Source organism: Bombina bombina, chromosome 3 (assembly GCF_027579735.1).
Source record: "Bombina bombina isolate aBomBom1 chromosome 3, aBomBom1.pri, whole genome shotgun sequence".
Lineage (NCBI taxonomy): Eukaryota > Metazoa > Chordata > Amphibia > Anura > Bombinatoridae > Bombina > Bombina bombina.
In genome coordinates this window covers 304,966,589-304,983,220 of record NC_069501.1, presented here as the reverse complement: position 1 = coordinate 304,983,220, position 16,632 = coordinate 304,966,589, and the positions used below count along the sequence as shown (strand labels likewise).

Below are 16,632 nucleotides of genomic sequence, written 5' to 3'. Positions count from 1 at the left end.
TGTGTTTGTCTCTGTGTGTGTGTGTGTGTGTTTGTCTGTGTGTGTTTGTGTGTGTGTGTGTGTGTCTGTGTGTGTGTTTGTCTGTGTGTGTGTGTGTGTGTGTCTGTGTGTGTGTGTCTGTCTGTGTGTGTCTGTCTGTGTGTCTGTGTATGCCATCCAAGTAATTTCATTAGCACATTGATGCTCCGGGCTCAGGACTGCTTGAATGAAAAAGTAAATATCAATATTCTAGGTGCCCTACCTAAAAGTGACATGAAACTCAAAATGTGTTTCTCTAAATTTGTCTAACGGACAGTAAAGTCCAAGTTAAACTTTCATGATTCAGATAGAGAATGAAATTGTTGACAACTTTCCAATTTACTTCAATAATAAAATTTCTTCATTCTTTTGGTATCCTTTGTTGAAAAGTAAACATCTGGAGCAGCAATGCTCCAGGGCAGAAGTGTACTTTTGTGACCTAACTGAACCCATCTGGTGACGAGGCATATATGTGTAGCTGAGTGAATCGAATATATAGAGGCGCTGATCTTGAATCTCGTGTATATGGACGTACACACTGGAGAAAGAAAAACTTGGCTTGTGATTTGCAGAAGTTAACAACAAATTAATGTGCAGTATACTCACTCCGAAAAATTCAGAGTTCAGCTTCTTCGAAAGGTTTTTCTGTCTCAACTTTCCCAATTTCCACACTGTGTTTGTGTTCCGATAAATTTCGGAATCCGGCTCCTCAGAACGTATTGTGTAGTTTGAAATTACTTCCAAAAAGGCAGCAAAAATACTTGTTGTGGTAAAAAACAAATATTTATTAAAACATAATAAAATGCTCTTATTTATCTTGGCTCTACGCGTTTCAACGACAGTGTCGTCTTTTTCAAGAGCAGTAAAAACAATTGGAAGTGCACTTTCTACTCACAGTCCGGTTGGGAGAGACTGTTAGAGAGCAGCGGTCATTTGAGAGGGGAGTATTGTACTCTATTCTAGTCACCCTGTACATTGTGTTGTTTAACATCTGACATATTTGTATAGTTTTAGATTATATATGTGTAGCTACCAATCAGCAGCTAGCTCTCAATAGTACATTGCTCCTTCTGAGCATACCTTAGTATGCTTTTAAATAAAGGATACAAGGAAATCTAGTACATTTTTTCATAATAGAGGTAAATTGAGAAGTCTCTTAAGTGGCATCATCTTTATGAACCTCAAAAGTTTAATTTTGACTTAAATGTCCCTTTAACTAGTCAGATTTTATTTCAATACAAGAAACAAGCTTTTAACATACAGAGTTTTAGTTTCTATCAACAATAATATGATGATTGATCAGGTGCCGTGCAATCCTCTTTACGATTTAAAGTAGCGTGTCTTCCGCTGCTCAGTATATTATCAGTCTGCTAATGGCTTTAAGCTTCATATACTATTGATTGTTAACTTGTTTTCCTTTCGTCTATAACTTGTGCTTTATAGGTTCTGTACCCTTGTCAAAGAGATAATTACAGATGTCGTAGGAAGTACTGTAGAGCTGGAAGGAGAGGCAGATGGAGATACATTAGAGGTATGTCAGCTTCATAAAAAGCGCATCTCACCATACATTAACACCACTTATCTGATTGTCTACGTTTATTTTGTGTGTCTTGCATGTAAACTCTGTATATATTCTCTATCCATCATCTGCATACATTCTAAATAGCAGATGTCCTCCTAGTAAAAGAATCAGAATTGGAAAAGTGTATCACTAAGCACTTTTACAGCTAATTGGCTAGATTACAAGTGACGCAGGGTTTTTTTGCGATCGCGGAAACTCAACTAGAGTTAAGCTTTTTTTTAGTCGGGTTGCGTTCATATTACAAGTAAAAAAAATATTTTTCGCAAGCAGTAACCAGACCGGAGATCTCATAAACCGCAATGAGACCTTGTTACTGTAAGTGTAACTGCACTTTGTAATGTATTTTTCAAATGTTTTGTTCAACTTTTTTGTTATGGAAAAACAGTTAACCACAGCTCTGAGATCGTAATAAGGATTGGAGCATAATTGGCAATTGTGATTTTGCTAAACTTCTAATTAGCGCAATTAAAATGGCTTCTGAAAAGACGATATCGCTTGTGCAAAACCGTTTGCGCCTCACTTGTAATCTAGTCCAATGTGTTTTGTGAGTTATGTTTTACTTATGAATGAAATCTCTGTTATGATTATTCAGCCCCCTTTATATCAGACTTTTCGCATTAGTTTCACGATAAAGAATCCTTTTATCAAGCACTTGTGAATGACAACCGCTTAACCAGGAATATGTGAAATAAAAACATTGCAAACAAATAACAATAAGATATCTCTGTAAAGAACGAATGACTCTTTTAACATATGTTAAGATTGTATTGCTAACTTATTTAAAGGGACATGAAAGTAAAAAATAAAATGTTGGGGTTCAACATTCAATTACTTATATTATCAAATTTACTTTGTGTTCTAGGTATCCTTTGTTGAAAAGCATACCTAGATAGGAATGCACTACTGTGAGCTAGCTGCATATTGGTGTATGCACATATATGCCTTATGGCATAGGTTCACCAGATATTTTCAGCAAGTTCCCAGAAGTGCATTGCTGCTCCTGAGTTGAATTTGAATTATGTGTTTAACTGCTTTGCATATGTTAAACACATTGTTATTATATGGAAAAAAACAGTACAATAATTAATGATGTAAGAGAATTTGCTTTTTGTACTTTTTGTCCATTTAATAATTAATGCAACATTTCTTTCCTTTTTTCTTTAAAGGGACAGTCTACTTGAAAAATATTATTTCTTTAAAAGATAGATAAGCCCTTTATTACACATTCCCTAGTTTTGCATAACCAACACAGATATATAAATATACTTTTTACCTCTATACTTACCTTGTATCTAAGCCCCTGAAGACAGACAATCTTATAAAGTATATTAATATAACAATATTGGTTGTGCAAAGCTGGGGAATGGGTAATAAAGGCTTTATCTATATTTTTAAACAATATAAAAAATCAAGTTGACTGTCCCTTTAAATATTAAGAGAATTTGTTTTTGATTTTCAGAGATGCTTTTTTACAATTTAAGTATTTGCATTTCATTTTTATTGTTTGATTTTTATATTTACTTTGTGATAACAATACAGCTTTGTTTTGCTCCATGGTAACTGCCATAATGAATTACTGGTGTAATTTGTTTATAGTATTTGTGATAAAAGCATTAGCTCTGCAAACACATCAAGTATTTATAGACAATCATATGCATATGTGTAGGGTTTTTTTTTAATTATTTTTTTTGTTTTACAGGAAGACTCACAGGGCTAGATTTCAAGTGGTGCTCTAACTGTTGCGCGTGAGCGATATTCCGACTTTTTGCGCATGTCAGAAAAAGCGCATGTATTACAAGTTGAAAGTAAACGTGATCGCAAGAGCGAAATCGCATTTTATGCTCGTTAGGTTAGCACGACTGAAAACCTTGCGTAGAGGGTTGTGCATTAAGAAAAGTTACACTAAACACAACATTAATTCATTTAAAATTACAGTTACAATTATATAAACACTATTAGATAAAAATTAGTCACATAAATATAAAAAAAAAAGTTATAAGGGTTCGAAGGTATATGGTATAGGACAAGGTATTGGCTATAATGTATATATACAAACATATACATGTGTAAATATGTGTCTAAATATGGACTACTTGGAAATTGTAGCGGAGAACTTAGAAATTTGGCTTTTTTTTCCTTTACCATTAAGTGGACTACTAACTTTTCCCTCTGGTTAATTTTATAAATCTGCCCCAAAATACTGTCTAGTGTAGTTTATTAAACAATAAAGATGGCAGCATCTTTATCTTTTAAAATTTTTACTGCACTAAGCAGTATTTTGGGGTTAAAGTTGGTGGGAGTGGAGTGTTAGAGAGAAAAAACGGCACTGAAAACTGCCTTTACTTTGCGGCCTATGGGAACTGTGCGATCCCAGTAAATATATATGTATATGCTTATATACATACGTATATACAGTTGTGCTCATAAGTGTACATATCCTGGCAGAATGTATGATTTCTTGGCCATTTTTCAGAGAATATGAATGATAACACAAAAACTTTTCTTTCACTCGTGGTTAGTGTTTGACTGAAGCCATTTATTATCAATCATTATCAATCAACTGTGTTTACTCTTTTTAAATCATAATCACAACAGAAACTACCCAAATGACCCTGATAAAAAGTTTACATACCCTGGTGATTTTGGCCTGATAACATGCACACAAGTTGACACAAAGGGGTTTGAATGGCTATTAAAGGTAACCATCCTCACCTGTGATCTGTTTGCTTGTAATTAGTGTGTGAGTATAAAAGGTCAATGAGTTTCTGTACTCCTGACAGACCCTTGTATCTTTCATCCAGTGCTGCACTGACGTTTCTGGATTCTGAGTCATGGGGGAAGAAAAAGAATTGTTAAAGGATCTGCGGGAAAAGGTAGTTGAACTGTATAAAACAGGAAAGGGATATACAAAGATATCCAAGGAATTTAGAATGCAAATAAGCAGTGTTCAAACTTTAATCAAGAAGTGGAAAATGAGGGGTTCTGTTTGATAACATACTGCATTCATCTTGCCATCAATTCTGACCAAATTTCCTGTGCCTTTGTAGCTCACACATCCCTAAAACATCAGCGATCCACCTCCGTGTTTCACAGTAGGAATGGTTTACCTTTTATCATAGGCCTTGTTGACTCCTCTCCAAATGTAGCGTTTATGGTTGTGGCCAAAAAGCTCAATTTTGGTCTCATCACTCCAAATGACTTTGTGCCAGAAGGTTTGAGGCTTGTCTCTGTGCTGTTTGGCGTATTGTAAGCAGAATACTTTATGGCATTTGAATAGAAATGGCTTTCTTCTGGCGACTCAACCATGCAGCCCATCTTTCTTCAAGTGCCTCCTTATTCTGCATCTTGAAACAGCCACACCACATGTCCTGTATTTCACCTGAAGTTATTTGTGGGTTTGTCTTTGCATCCCAAACAATTCTCCTGGCAGTCGTGGCTGAAATTTTAGTTGGTCTACCTCACCGTGGTTTGGTATTAACAGAACCCCTCATTTTCCACTTGATTAGAATTTGAACACTGCTGATTTGCATTCTCAATTCCTTGGATATCTTTTTATATCCATTTCCTGTTTTATACAGTCCAACTACCTTTTCCCGCAGATCCTTTGACAATTATTTTGCTTTCCCCATGACTCAGAATACAGAATCGTCAGTGCAGCACTGGATGAAAGATGCAAGGGTCTTTTAGGAGTCCAGAAACTCATTGACCTTTTTATACACACACACAAATTACAAGCAAACAGATCACAGGTGAGGATGGTTACCTTTAATAGCCATTCAAACCCCTTTGTGTCAACTTGTGTGCATATTATCAGGCCAAAATCACCAGGGTATGTAAACTTTTGATCAGTGTCATTTGGGTAGTTTCTGTTGTCATTATGATTTAAAAAGAGTAAACACAGTTGATTGATAATAAATGGCTTCAGCCAAACACTAAGCTTGAGTGAAAGAAAAGTTTTTGTGTTATCATTCATATTCTCTAAAAAATGGCCAAGAAATCTTAAATTATCCTAGGGTATGTAAACTTATGAGCACAACTGTATTTATGTGTTTAATATGTGCATATACATACATATTTATATTTGCTGCCATCGCTGCGCAACTTACCCCCTTCACTCGCGCTGAAGTTCTGATGCCGTCTCTGTTGGCATCTGAACAAGGCTCCCAGAGGAGCCTATGGAAGCGCGCTCTCGAGGCCGCGTTTGCATTGCTGTGAACTTGTAATCCCAGTGCACATTAGTATGCGGTGGTATTACACAGTGGTGCACAAGTATTGCTTCCAGTAATCTGGCCCTATACGTTTCATATTCCAATGTTCTTCCCTTTCAGGAATATTATTTTTATTGTAATTATATATAATTATATATATATATATATATCTGTATATACCTATACCTATACATCTTTTCCTATAAAAAATATTAATAATTATTAAAAATTATTATACATACTGTAAAAAATTTGAAATAATACATGGAAGATATATATATATATTTTTTTTTTTTTACAGTATGTATAATCATTTTTTAATATTTTATATGTAATATTTCAAAACACACTTAGCAATTCTTATTATGCACTAACCCGTCACCCCATTAGACCTAAAGCGCAAAACACAAATAGTGTTAAGCATATTTTTTTATTCCTAAATTATTCACATAGAAAAAAACAAATCTTTATTATAAGATATATATTTCTATAAATATTTGATAATGTTAATGTAAAATAGATATCTATACCTATATATCAATAGGAATAGATATTCAGGTATAGGTATATACAGATATATATAGAAATTTGTATTTACAATAAAAATAAAATTGTTCTGTAACTGAAAAACAATTCATCACTCCTGTCAGGTTAGCGCAAGCGATAGGTGATCGTTTTTTTACTTCTGCACTCTCCATTGACTTCTATGGGCAGGATACATTAACGCAGTCGCAGTATTGCGAAGTCCAAAAGTTAGCACGCCGGGTTTTGAGGTATGAGCGCAACCCGAGACACGCAAAAAGATTAAATACTCCAGCGGAGTGCTAAATAGCACTTGTAATCTTCTCCATAATAGGGTACTGACAAAAAATACATTGTTGAGTTGGACTGTTGGAGTATATATGAGGAAACAAAAATAATGTATAAAGTAGCGATGTCTAGTCTAAGGTCTGGGGCTATGAGCTAGCTGTTCAGTGCATTTTACCTGGTCCTACATTTCCCAAACTGTATGAAGTGTGTGTCAGAATTGAATATAATGTAAAAAATTTAATCTGCACCTTAATTGAAGTTTTAGTATCCTAGATGATTTTTTCTAGATGAGCAAAGGCCTTATATAGAAATGAATGACATATGTATTATAATATTTTTTAGTATGAATATGACTATGATGAAAATGGAGACAGAGTAATCTTGGGCAGAGGCACTTATGGCGTTGTGTATGCAGGCCGTGATCTCAGTAATCAGGTCAGAATCGCAATCAAAGAGATACCTGAGAGAGATAGCAGGTAAGTCACAATAAAGATATGTGTCTAGTCGTCAAATGCTATAACTTTTGTTTATTTGATGTGAAGAGAAACGTGCGAATAACCTTTACAATTCTCTGTAAACATTTTTTTTTATAGTCGAACAATTACGTGAGAGCGTGTAAAAAGCGGTTAAATACATAGTAGAAGTACTGCTGATCCAGAGCCGAAACTGAATCTTATCCAGTCAGCATCGCTAGTTGCACAACCCAGCTGTGTAACTAGCGCTGCCAATTGGATCAGCAGCAGTTTCAGGTCCTGAGCGGTACTTCTACTATGTGTTTAACCCCGTTTTGGAAGTCAAACACATAGAGGTGCAGGGTAGCTGACCTTAGAATGGCATATTCTAATAAATTAGAGTAAGTCATTTGTTTTACTATAATGACACTGTATTCTAATTATGTTATTTATGGTCATTGTGGTTAAAAGGGTTTTATTCCAGCACAATCTTACTATTTTCTTTCATATTGCACATAAATGTAAATAACGATGCATATTTAGGATTTGCCAAGAGTCAATACAACTCTGCTGGGTTCACTTTGTATAAGAGTAAACCTTTTACATGAAGGTGCTACAAATAGCTTTTCTTTGCCATGCAGAGGTTGTCTAACCCTAGTGCTCCTGGAATAATCATACTACTTATTTTAGTCTAACACTGCTTATAAACGTGCATATTTCAGTGCGTGGGAATGCTATTGTATAGGACATTTTAACAACGTTTTAAAAATACCCAGTAGTGCAGCAAAATCGCTTCTAAATATTTCAAAATGGCCGGCCTCTTTTGTAGCTAAAAATACTGTGGGTAAGGGGTAGAGGTATAAATTGTCTTTCTTGCCTCTGGAAGAGAAGATAATTAACACATTTATTTTTTTTATTTTTTTTTGCATTAAAAATGTGTAAACAAAGTAGTTTATATAGAAACAAGCAAGTTTCTGCTGTATTAAAGGGACAGTAAAGTCAAAATTAACCTTTCACAATTCAGAGAGTTCATGCGGTTTTTAACAACTTTTCAGTTTATTTCTATTATCTAATTTGCTTCAATCTCTTGCCATTCTTTGTTTGAAATTATACCATGGTAGCCTCGGGAGCACTAATGCACTAGTGGGAGATGCTGATTTGGTGGCTGCACATATACAGTATATGTCTAGTCAATAGCTTACCAGATGCTTGCTTTAAATAGTGCATTGACGCTGCTTCAACAAAAGTTACAAGGAGAATGAAGCAAATTTGATAATGTAAGTATATTTGGAAATTTGTTTAAAACTCTATGCTCTGTCTGAAGCATGACATAAAATGTTGGGTTTCATGTCCCTTTAATGCCATTTGGCTGAAAATTTGTAATTGCTGACAAGAACAGGGAACCCAAAGCCTGATTATTCAGCAAAGGATAATTGCATATAAAAAAAGAAAATCTGTTATAGCATCTAAAATACTAAGAAAACCTTAGTTTGATGTCTTTTTAATGCAAACAAAAAACATTCTGTAAAAATAGGTAAAGTACATTAGCAACAGGCACATGCACTAATTCTGTTTGCATTGTAATGTATATAATTATTTATCTTGCCATCTCATTGCTGTATCCAACATACACAGTTTGTATTGTACACTATGATTCTGAAGCTTTATTAATTGTGTAATAGTATTGCTCCAAGTTCAATGGTCTTTTAAAAATATGAGTCAGTAACTTTTTTTATTGTTGCCCATCTAAGAAAAAGGCACATAAAAAAGGTAAATAGCTCCTGTCTAATGTTAAAGGACCAGTAAATACAGAAGATATGCTAAGTCGACACATGCTTGATAAAAAGACAACACAATAGCACTTAGTTTGAACTTCAAATGAGTAATAGATTTTTTTCTGAGAAATTTCAGTTATGTCTTTTTCCACTCCCACTGCATCATGTGACAGCCATCAGCCAATCACAAATGCATATATATGTATATTCTTTGAATTCTTGCACATGCTCAGTAGGAGCTGGTGACTCAAAAAGTGTAAATATAAAAAGACTGTGCACATTTTGTTAATGTCCAATGTAAATTGGAAAGTTGTTTAAAATTGTATGCTCTATCTGAATCATGAAAGTTTAATTTTGACTTGTGTCCCTTTAAAGGGACACTAAACCCACATTTTTTCTTTCATGTCTCAGAGCATGAAATTTTAAGCAACTGTCTAATTTACTCCTATTATCAATTTTTCTTTGATCTCTTGCTATCTTTATTTAAAAACCAGGAATGTAAATCTTCGCAGTCAGCCCATTTTAGGTTCAGCACCATGGATAGCGCTTGCCTATTGGTCACTGACATTTAGCCACCAATAAGCAAGCATATCCCAGGTTCTCAACCAAAAATGGGCCGGCTCCTATGCATCACATTCCTGCTTTTTAAATAAAGATAGCAAGAGAACAAAGACAAATTGATAATATGAGTAAATTAGAAAGTTGCTTAAAATTGCATGCACTAGAGTCTATCTGAATCATGAAAGAAAAAAAATTGGGTTTAGTGTCTCTTTAAGTACTAAAAAGTCTAAATATTGGAAATCATTATTAAATCAAATAAGAGCTGTATACAACTTTTTTTTTATTTTTTATCTTTTTATAAAATGTTCTTTTATATAGCAAGTAGACTAGCCATTAGTAAAGTTAAATTATATACACCAGACAGATTAAAAAAAAACTAGTGGCCCAGAAAAGTCCTATTGAAATCTTTATAAATCTTAATCCATAGGATGCATCAAAAGATGATATTGTAACAGTTAAAAATGACTTTAATGATTTTACAGTAATTACCTCAACTTAAATCCATTAATTAGAACATATATTTAAAGGAGGGGCAGGGAAGCCTGGGACATTTTTATTATATGGTTAATACCAACAGGTTATTGATTAATGAAAGGGAACAATATATAGGGCCTACTTAACAGGTAATATTCACAAACTTACCCAAATCATAGTAAAAAGTCTTGATCTGGAGTTGCAAACCCACTGCACTAGTGCCCAAAGTGGCACAATTTCTACTCCCCATTTTTTCTATAACTGTTGATAATAACATAATTACCCCAACCCTGCATTACACTTGACTCAGGTCTTTCTTTCAGGCATCAAATCCAGTCCTTGGCCAGTTCCTGACATTTCCACCTTAAAAAAATCTCCAAAATTTGACACTTCCTTCCACAAGATGCAATTAAGATTTCAATCCAATTTCTCATCATTCCCCGCCTCGACTATTGCAACTCCATCCTCTCTGGTCTCCCTAGCTGCTGTCTATCTCCTTAACAGTCCATAATGAATGCCTCTGCCAGGGTGATCTTCCTTACACGTCACTCTTCATCTGCTGCACCTCTCTGCCAATCCCTTCACTGGCTTCCTCTAACCTCCAGGATTAAACACAAAATACAGACTCTGACATTCAAGGTACTCAATAACACTGTTCCACCCTATATATCAGACCTCATCTCCAGATACTCTCCCCCATCCTCTTAGCTCTGCTCTCCTCCTCTCTTGTTACCTCCTCAAATTCTAGTCTACAAGACTTCTCCCAAACAGCTCCTAATTTGTGGAACTCTCTGCCTCGCTCCACAAGACTCTCCCCTAGTTCTGAACGTTTCAAGCACAAGACTTTCCTGTTCAAGGATGCATACAATACATAATATTACTAACCTTTACTTACTTCAGTTCCTCTACTCCTTTTGTCATCCCCTTGATTCCTCTTAGCATGTAAGCCCACATACCCAGCTGTTTTGTAGATAGCCTTCATGAGAGCTGAATTACTACAGTGCAATTCTTGGCAGGATCCTCTACCCATTTGTATTCTGTAAATGCTATCCTTGCAAATCATACCTATGTTTATAGATCTGCAAAATATGTTGGCACTCTACAAATAACTGATAATAATAATAATACTTTTGAAGAACAAGTGTAGGTCAACAGCAACCTCCTATTTATTTCTGCCTATTTGCTTTGTTGCTGTTGTTCATTGGTAATTAAAACTTAGCCTACCATTGTACCAGGGGTTCCTCCTGCTCTTCTGTCTATCTGTGCACAGTACATAAACAAATCTTGTGGAACCCACTAAACATTTTAAGGGAGCCCCCGGGGGACACAACCCCGAATTTAAGAAGCTCGCCCTAACAGGACTTATTAAAGATAAATATTACATTGTAAGTTCTTTATCTCGCAAAACTATTTGTTACAGCTCACAATAAGCAAAATGCAACTCAATGTAGTACACAAGAAAATGTGAGTTTTATTCACTTTTAACTATTGTAGTTTGGGCACAATATTTCATTTATAATTTTGCACTTGTTTTCAGATGATTTTATTTTCTGTTACAAACTATTTTAAATGTGTCTTGCAGTGCTAGTAAATGGGCTGATAATGTATTCCTTGTGTGTGTTTGAGATTTTCTCACAACTAATATAGTAAGCACAGCAGTAAGATGCTTAGTGGTTCGTCTCTTGTTGGGTTGTGTAAAGATTAAGTCCTAGTAAATGGGTTGATGACGGCTATTTCCAAAAGCTACAGTAGGACTGAATATCTTTAAGGATTATGGTGATATTGCCCAAAAGGATAATGACTGAGAAAAAACTGTCTCTATAAAAATATATACGTTATCGAAATGCTTTCGGCCTTGTAATTGGCCCTGGCCCCCTTGTTTTTATGGATTTTAATAAATTATGTTTCTTCTGTTATGTGTGATCAGTCCACGGGTCATCATTACTTCTGGGATATAACTCCTCCCCAACAGGAAATGCAAGAGGATTCACCCAGCAGAGCTGCATATAGCTCCTCCCCTCTACGTCACTCCCAGTCATTCTCTTGCACCCAACGACTAGATAGGATGTGTAAGAGGACTATGGTGATTATTCTTAGTTTTTATGACTTCAATCAAAAGTTTGTTATTTTACAATGGCACCGGAGTGTGTTATTGCCTCTCTGGCAGAGTTTGAAGAAGAATCTACCAGAGTTTTACTATGATTTTAGCCGGAGTCGTTAAGATCATATTGCTGTTCTCGGCCGTCTGAGGAGAGGTAAAGCTTCAGATCAGGGGACAGCGGGCAGATGAATCTGCATAGAGGTATGTAGCAGTTTTTATTTTCTGACAATGGAATTGATGAGAAAATCCTGCCATACCGATAATATGTCATGTATGTATACTTTACTCACTGGAATTACTCTGTAAAAAGTACATTAAACCTTTAATAGGTATTAATTATGTTAAACGTTTTTGCTGGAATGTAGATTCGTTTGCATTTACTGAGGTACTGGGTGAATATATGTTTGGGCACTATTTTTCCACTTGGCAGTTGTTTATTCTAATTGTGACAGTTTCGTTTCTCTCTCACTGCTGTGTGTGAGGGGGAGGGGACGTTTTTTGGCGCTCTTTGCTACGCATCAAAAATTTCCAGTCAGTTACTCATTGTATTTCCTGCATGATCCGGTTCATCTCTACAGAACTCAGGGGTCTTCAAAACTTCTTTTGAGGGAGGTAGATTCTCTCAGCAGAGCTGTGAGACTTGTATATTGACTGTGATAAAAAACGTTACTCAGTAATTCAGATTTAATTGATTTTGCTTTGCTAATGGGAACAGACCTTTGCTAAATTGGGTTGTTTACAAGGATTGATGCTATAACTGTTTTTCAGTTCGTTATTTCAACTGTCATTTAATCGTTTAGTGCTTCTTTGAGGCACAGTACGTTTTTTGTTAAATAAGACTGTAGCCAAGTTGCAAGTTTAATTGCGAGTGTGTTAAACATGTCTGATTCAGAGGAAGATACCTGTGTTATTTGTTCCAATGCCAAGGTGGAGCCCAATAGAAATTTATGTACTAACTGTATTGATGCTACTTTAAATAAAAGCCAATCTGTACAAATTGAACAAATTTCACCAAACAGCGAGGGGAGAGTTATGCCGACTAACTCACCTCACGTGTCAGTACCTGCATCTCCCGCCCGGGAGGTGCGTGATATTGTTGCGCCCAGTACATCTGGGCGGCCATTACAGATAACATTACAAGATATGGCTACTGTTATGACTGAAGTTTTGGCTAAATTACCAGAACTAAGAGGCAAGCGTGATCACTCTGGGGTGAGAACAGAGTGCGCTGATAATACTAGGGCCATGTCTGATACTGCGTCACAGCTTGCAGAGCATGAGGACGGAGAGCTTCATTCTGTGGGTGACGGTTCTGATCCAAACAGATTGGATTCAGATATTTCAAATTTTAAATTTAAACTGGAGAACCTCCGGGTATTACTAGGGGAGGTTTTAGCGGCTCTGAATGATTGTAACACAGTTGCAATACCAGAGAAAATGTGTAGGTTGGATAAATATTTTGCGGTACCGGCGAGTACTGATGTTTTTCCTATACCTAAGAGACTTACTGAAATTGTTACTAAGGAGTGGGATAGACCCGGTGTGCCATTCTCACCCCCTCCAATATTTAGAAAAATGTTCCCAATAGACACCACCACACGGGACTTATGGCAAACGGTCCCTAAGGTGGAGGGAGCAGTTTCTACCTTAGCTAAGCGTACCACTATCCCGGTTGAGGATAGCTGTGCTTTTTCAGATCCAATGGATAAAAAACTAGAGGGTTACCTTAAGAAAATGTTTGTTCAACAAGGTTTTATATTGCAACCCCTTGCATGCATCGCGCCGGTCACGGCTGCTGCAGCATTCTGGATTGAATCTCTGGAAGAGAACATTAGTTCAGCTACGCTGGACGATATTACGGACAGGCTTAGAGTCCTTAAACTAGCTAATTCTTTCATTTCAGAAGCCGTAGTACATTTAACTAAGCTTACGGCTAAGAATTCAGGATTCGCCATTCAGGCACGCAGAGCACTGTGGCTAAAATCCTGGTCAGCTGATGTTACTTCTAAATCTAAATTGCTTAATATACCTTTCAAGGGGCAGACCTTATTCGGGCCCGGGTTGAAGGAGATTATCGCTGACATTACAGGAGGTAAAGGCCATGCCCTGCCTCAGGACAAAGCCAAAGCTAAGACTAGACAGTCTAATTTTCGTTCCTTTCGTAATTTCAAAGCAGGAGCAGCATCAACTTCCTCTGCACCAAAACAGGAAGGAACTGTTGCTCGCTACAGACAAGGCTGGAGACCTAATCAGTCCTGGAACAAGGGCAAACAGGCCAGGAAACCTGCTGCTGCCCCTAAGACAGCATGAATCGAGGGCCCCCGATCCGGGACCGGATCTGGTGGGGGGCAGACTTTCTCTCTTCGCCCAGGCTTGGGCAAGAGATGTTCAGGATCCCTGGGCGCTAGAGATCATATCTCAGGGATACCTTCTGGACTTCAAATCTTCTCCCCCAAGAGGGAGATTTCATCTGTCAAGGTTGTCAACAAACCAGATAAAGAAAGAAGCGTTTCTACGCTGCGTACAAGATCTTTTATTAATGGGAGTGATCCATCCGGTTCCGCGGTCGGAACAAGGACAAGGGTTTTACTCAAATCTGTTTGTAGTTCCCAAAAAAGAGGGAACTTTCAGGCCAATCTTGGATTTAAAGATCCTAAACAAATTCCTAAGAGTTCCATCGTTCAAAATGGAAACTATTCGGACAATTTTACCCATGATCCAAAGAGGTCAGTACATGACCACAGTGGATTTAAAGGATGCTTACCTTCACATACCGATTCACAAAGATCATTACCGGTATCTAAGGTTTGCCTTTCTAGACAGGCATTACCAATTTGTAGCTCTTCCATTCGGATTGGCTACGGCTCCAAGAATCTTCACAAAGGTTCTGGGTACTCTTCTAGCGGTTCTAAGACCGCGAGGAATTTCGGTAGCTCCATACCTGGACGACATTCTGATACAAGCTCCAAGCTTTCAAACTGCCAAGTCTCATACAGAGTTAGTACTGGCATTTCTAAGGTCGCATGGATGGAAGGTGAACGAAAAGAAGAGCTCTCTCTTTCCACTCACAAGAGTTCCTTTCTTGGGGACTCTGATAGATTCTGTAGAAATGAAGATTTACCTGACAGAAGACAGGTTAACAAAGCTTCAAAATGCATGCCGTGTCCTTCATTCCATTCAACACCCGTCAGTAGCTCAATGCATGGAGGTGATCGGCTTAATGGTAGCGGCAATGGACATAGTACCTTTTGCTCGCCTACATCTCAGACCTCTGCAATTGTGCATGCTAAGTCAGTGGAATGGGGATTACTCAGATTTGTCCCCTACTCTGAACCTGGATCAAGAGACCAGAAATTCTCTTCTATGGTGGCTTTCTCGGCCACATCTGTCCAGGGGGATGCCATTCAGCAGGCCAGACTGGACAATTGTAACAACAGACGCCAGCCTACTAGGTTGGGGCGCTGTCTGGAATTCTCTGAAGACTCAGGGATTATGGAATCAGGAGGAGAGCCTCCTTCCAATAAACATTCTGGAATTGAGAGCAGTTCTCAATGCCCTTCTGGCTTGGCCCCAGTTATCAACTCGGGGGTTCATCAGGTTTCAGTCGGACAACATCACGACTGTGGCTTACATCAACCATCAGGGAGGGACAAGAAGCTCCCTAGCAATGATGGAAGTATCAAAGATAATTCGCTGGGCAGAGTCTCACTCGTGCCACCTGTCAGCAATCCACATCCCGGGAGTGGAGAACTGGGAGGCGGATTTCTTGAGTCGTCAGACTTTTCATCCGGGAGAGTGGGAACTTCATCCGGAGGTCTTTGCCCAAATACTTCGACGTTGGGGCAAACCGCAAATAGATCTCATGGCGTCTCGTCAGAACGCCAAACTCCCTCGCTACGGGTCCAGATCCAGGGATCCGGAAGCAGTTATGATAGATGCCTTGACAGCACCATGGACCTTCAGGATGGCTTATGTGTTTCCACCCTTCCCGATGCTTCCTCGATTGATTGCCAGAATCAAACAGGAGAGAGCATCAGTGATTCTAATAGCACCTGCATGGCCACGCAGGACTTGGTATGCAGATCTAGTGGACATGTCATCCTGTCCGCCTTGGTCTCTACCTCTAAGACAGGACCTTCTGATTCAGGGTCCATTCAAATATCAAAACCTAACTTCTCTGAAGCTGACTGCTTGGAAATTGAACGCTTGATCTTATCAAAGCGTGGTTTTTCTGAGTCAGTTATTGATACCTTAATACAGGCTAGGAAGCCTGTTACTAGAAGGATTTACCATAAAATATGGCGTAAATACTTATATTGGTGCGAATCCAAAGGTTACTCTTGGAGTAAGGTTAGGATTCCTAGGATATTGTCTTTTCTACAAGAAGGTTTAGATAAGGGTTTATCGGCTAGTTCTTTAAAGGGACAGATCTCAGCTCTGTCCATTTTGTTGCACAAGCGTCTGTCAGAAAATCCAGACGTTCAGGCCTTTTGTCAAGCTTTAGCTAGGATCAAGCCTGTGTTTAAAACTGTTGCTCCACCATGGAGTTTAAACCTGGTTCTTAACGTTTTACAAGGAGTTCCGTTTGAACCCCTTCATTCCATTGACATTAAACTGTTATCTTGGAAAGTTCTATTTTTAATGGCTATTT

General features: G+C 37.6%; 1 protein-coding gene across 3 annotated transcripts in view; it reads left to right on the top strand.

Annotated features, from left to right (window-relative positions):
- Positions 1 to 16,632, top strand: part of MAP3K15 (mitogen-activated protein kinase kinase kinase 15) — a 551,607-nt gene that overhangs the window by 396,898 nt on the left and 138,077 nt on the right. For all 3 annotated transcript variants that reach the window (XM_053706395.1, XM_053706394.1, XM_053706393.1), the window contains 2 exons: positions 1,462 to 1,549; positions 6,961 to 7,094. In XM_053706395.1, coding sequence (XP_053562370.1) covers positions 1,462 to 1,549; positions 6,961 to 7,094 — 222 coding nt within the window. The remainder of the gene's footprint in view (positions 1 to 1,461; positions 1,550 to 6,960; positions 7,095 to 16,632) is intronic.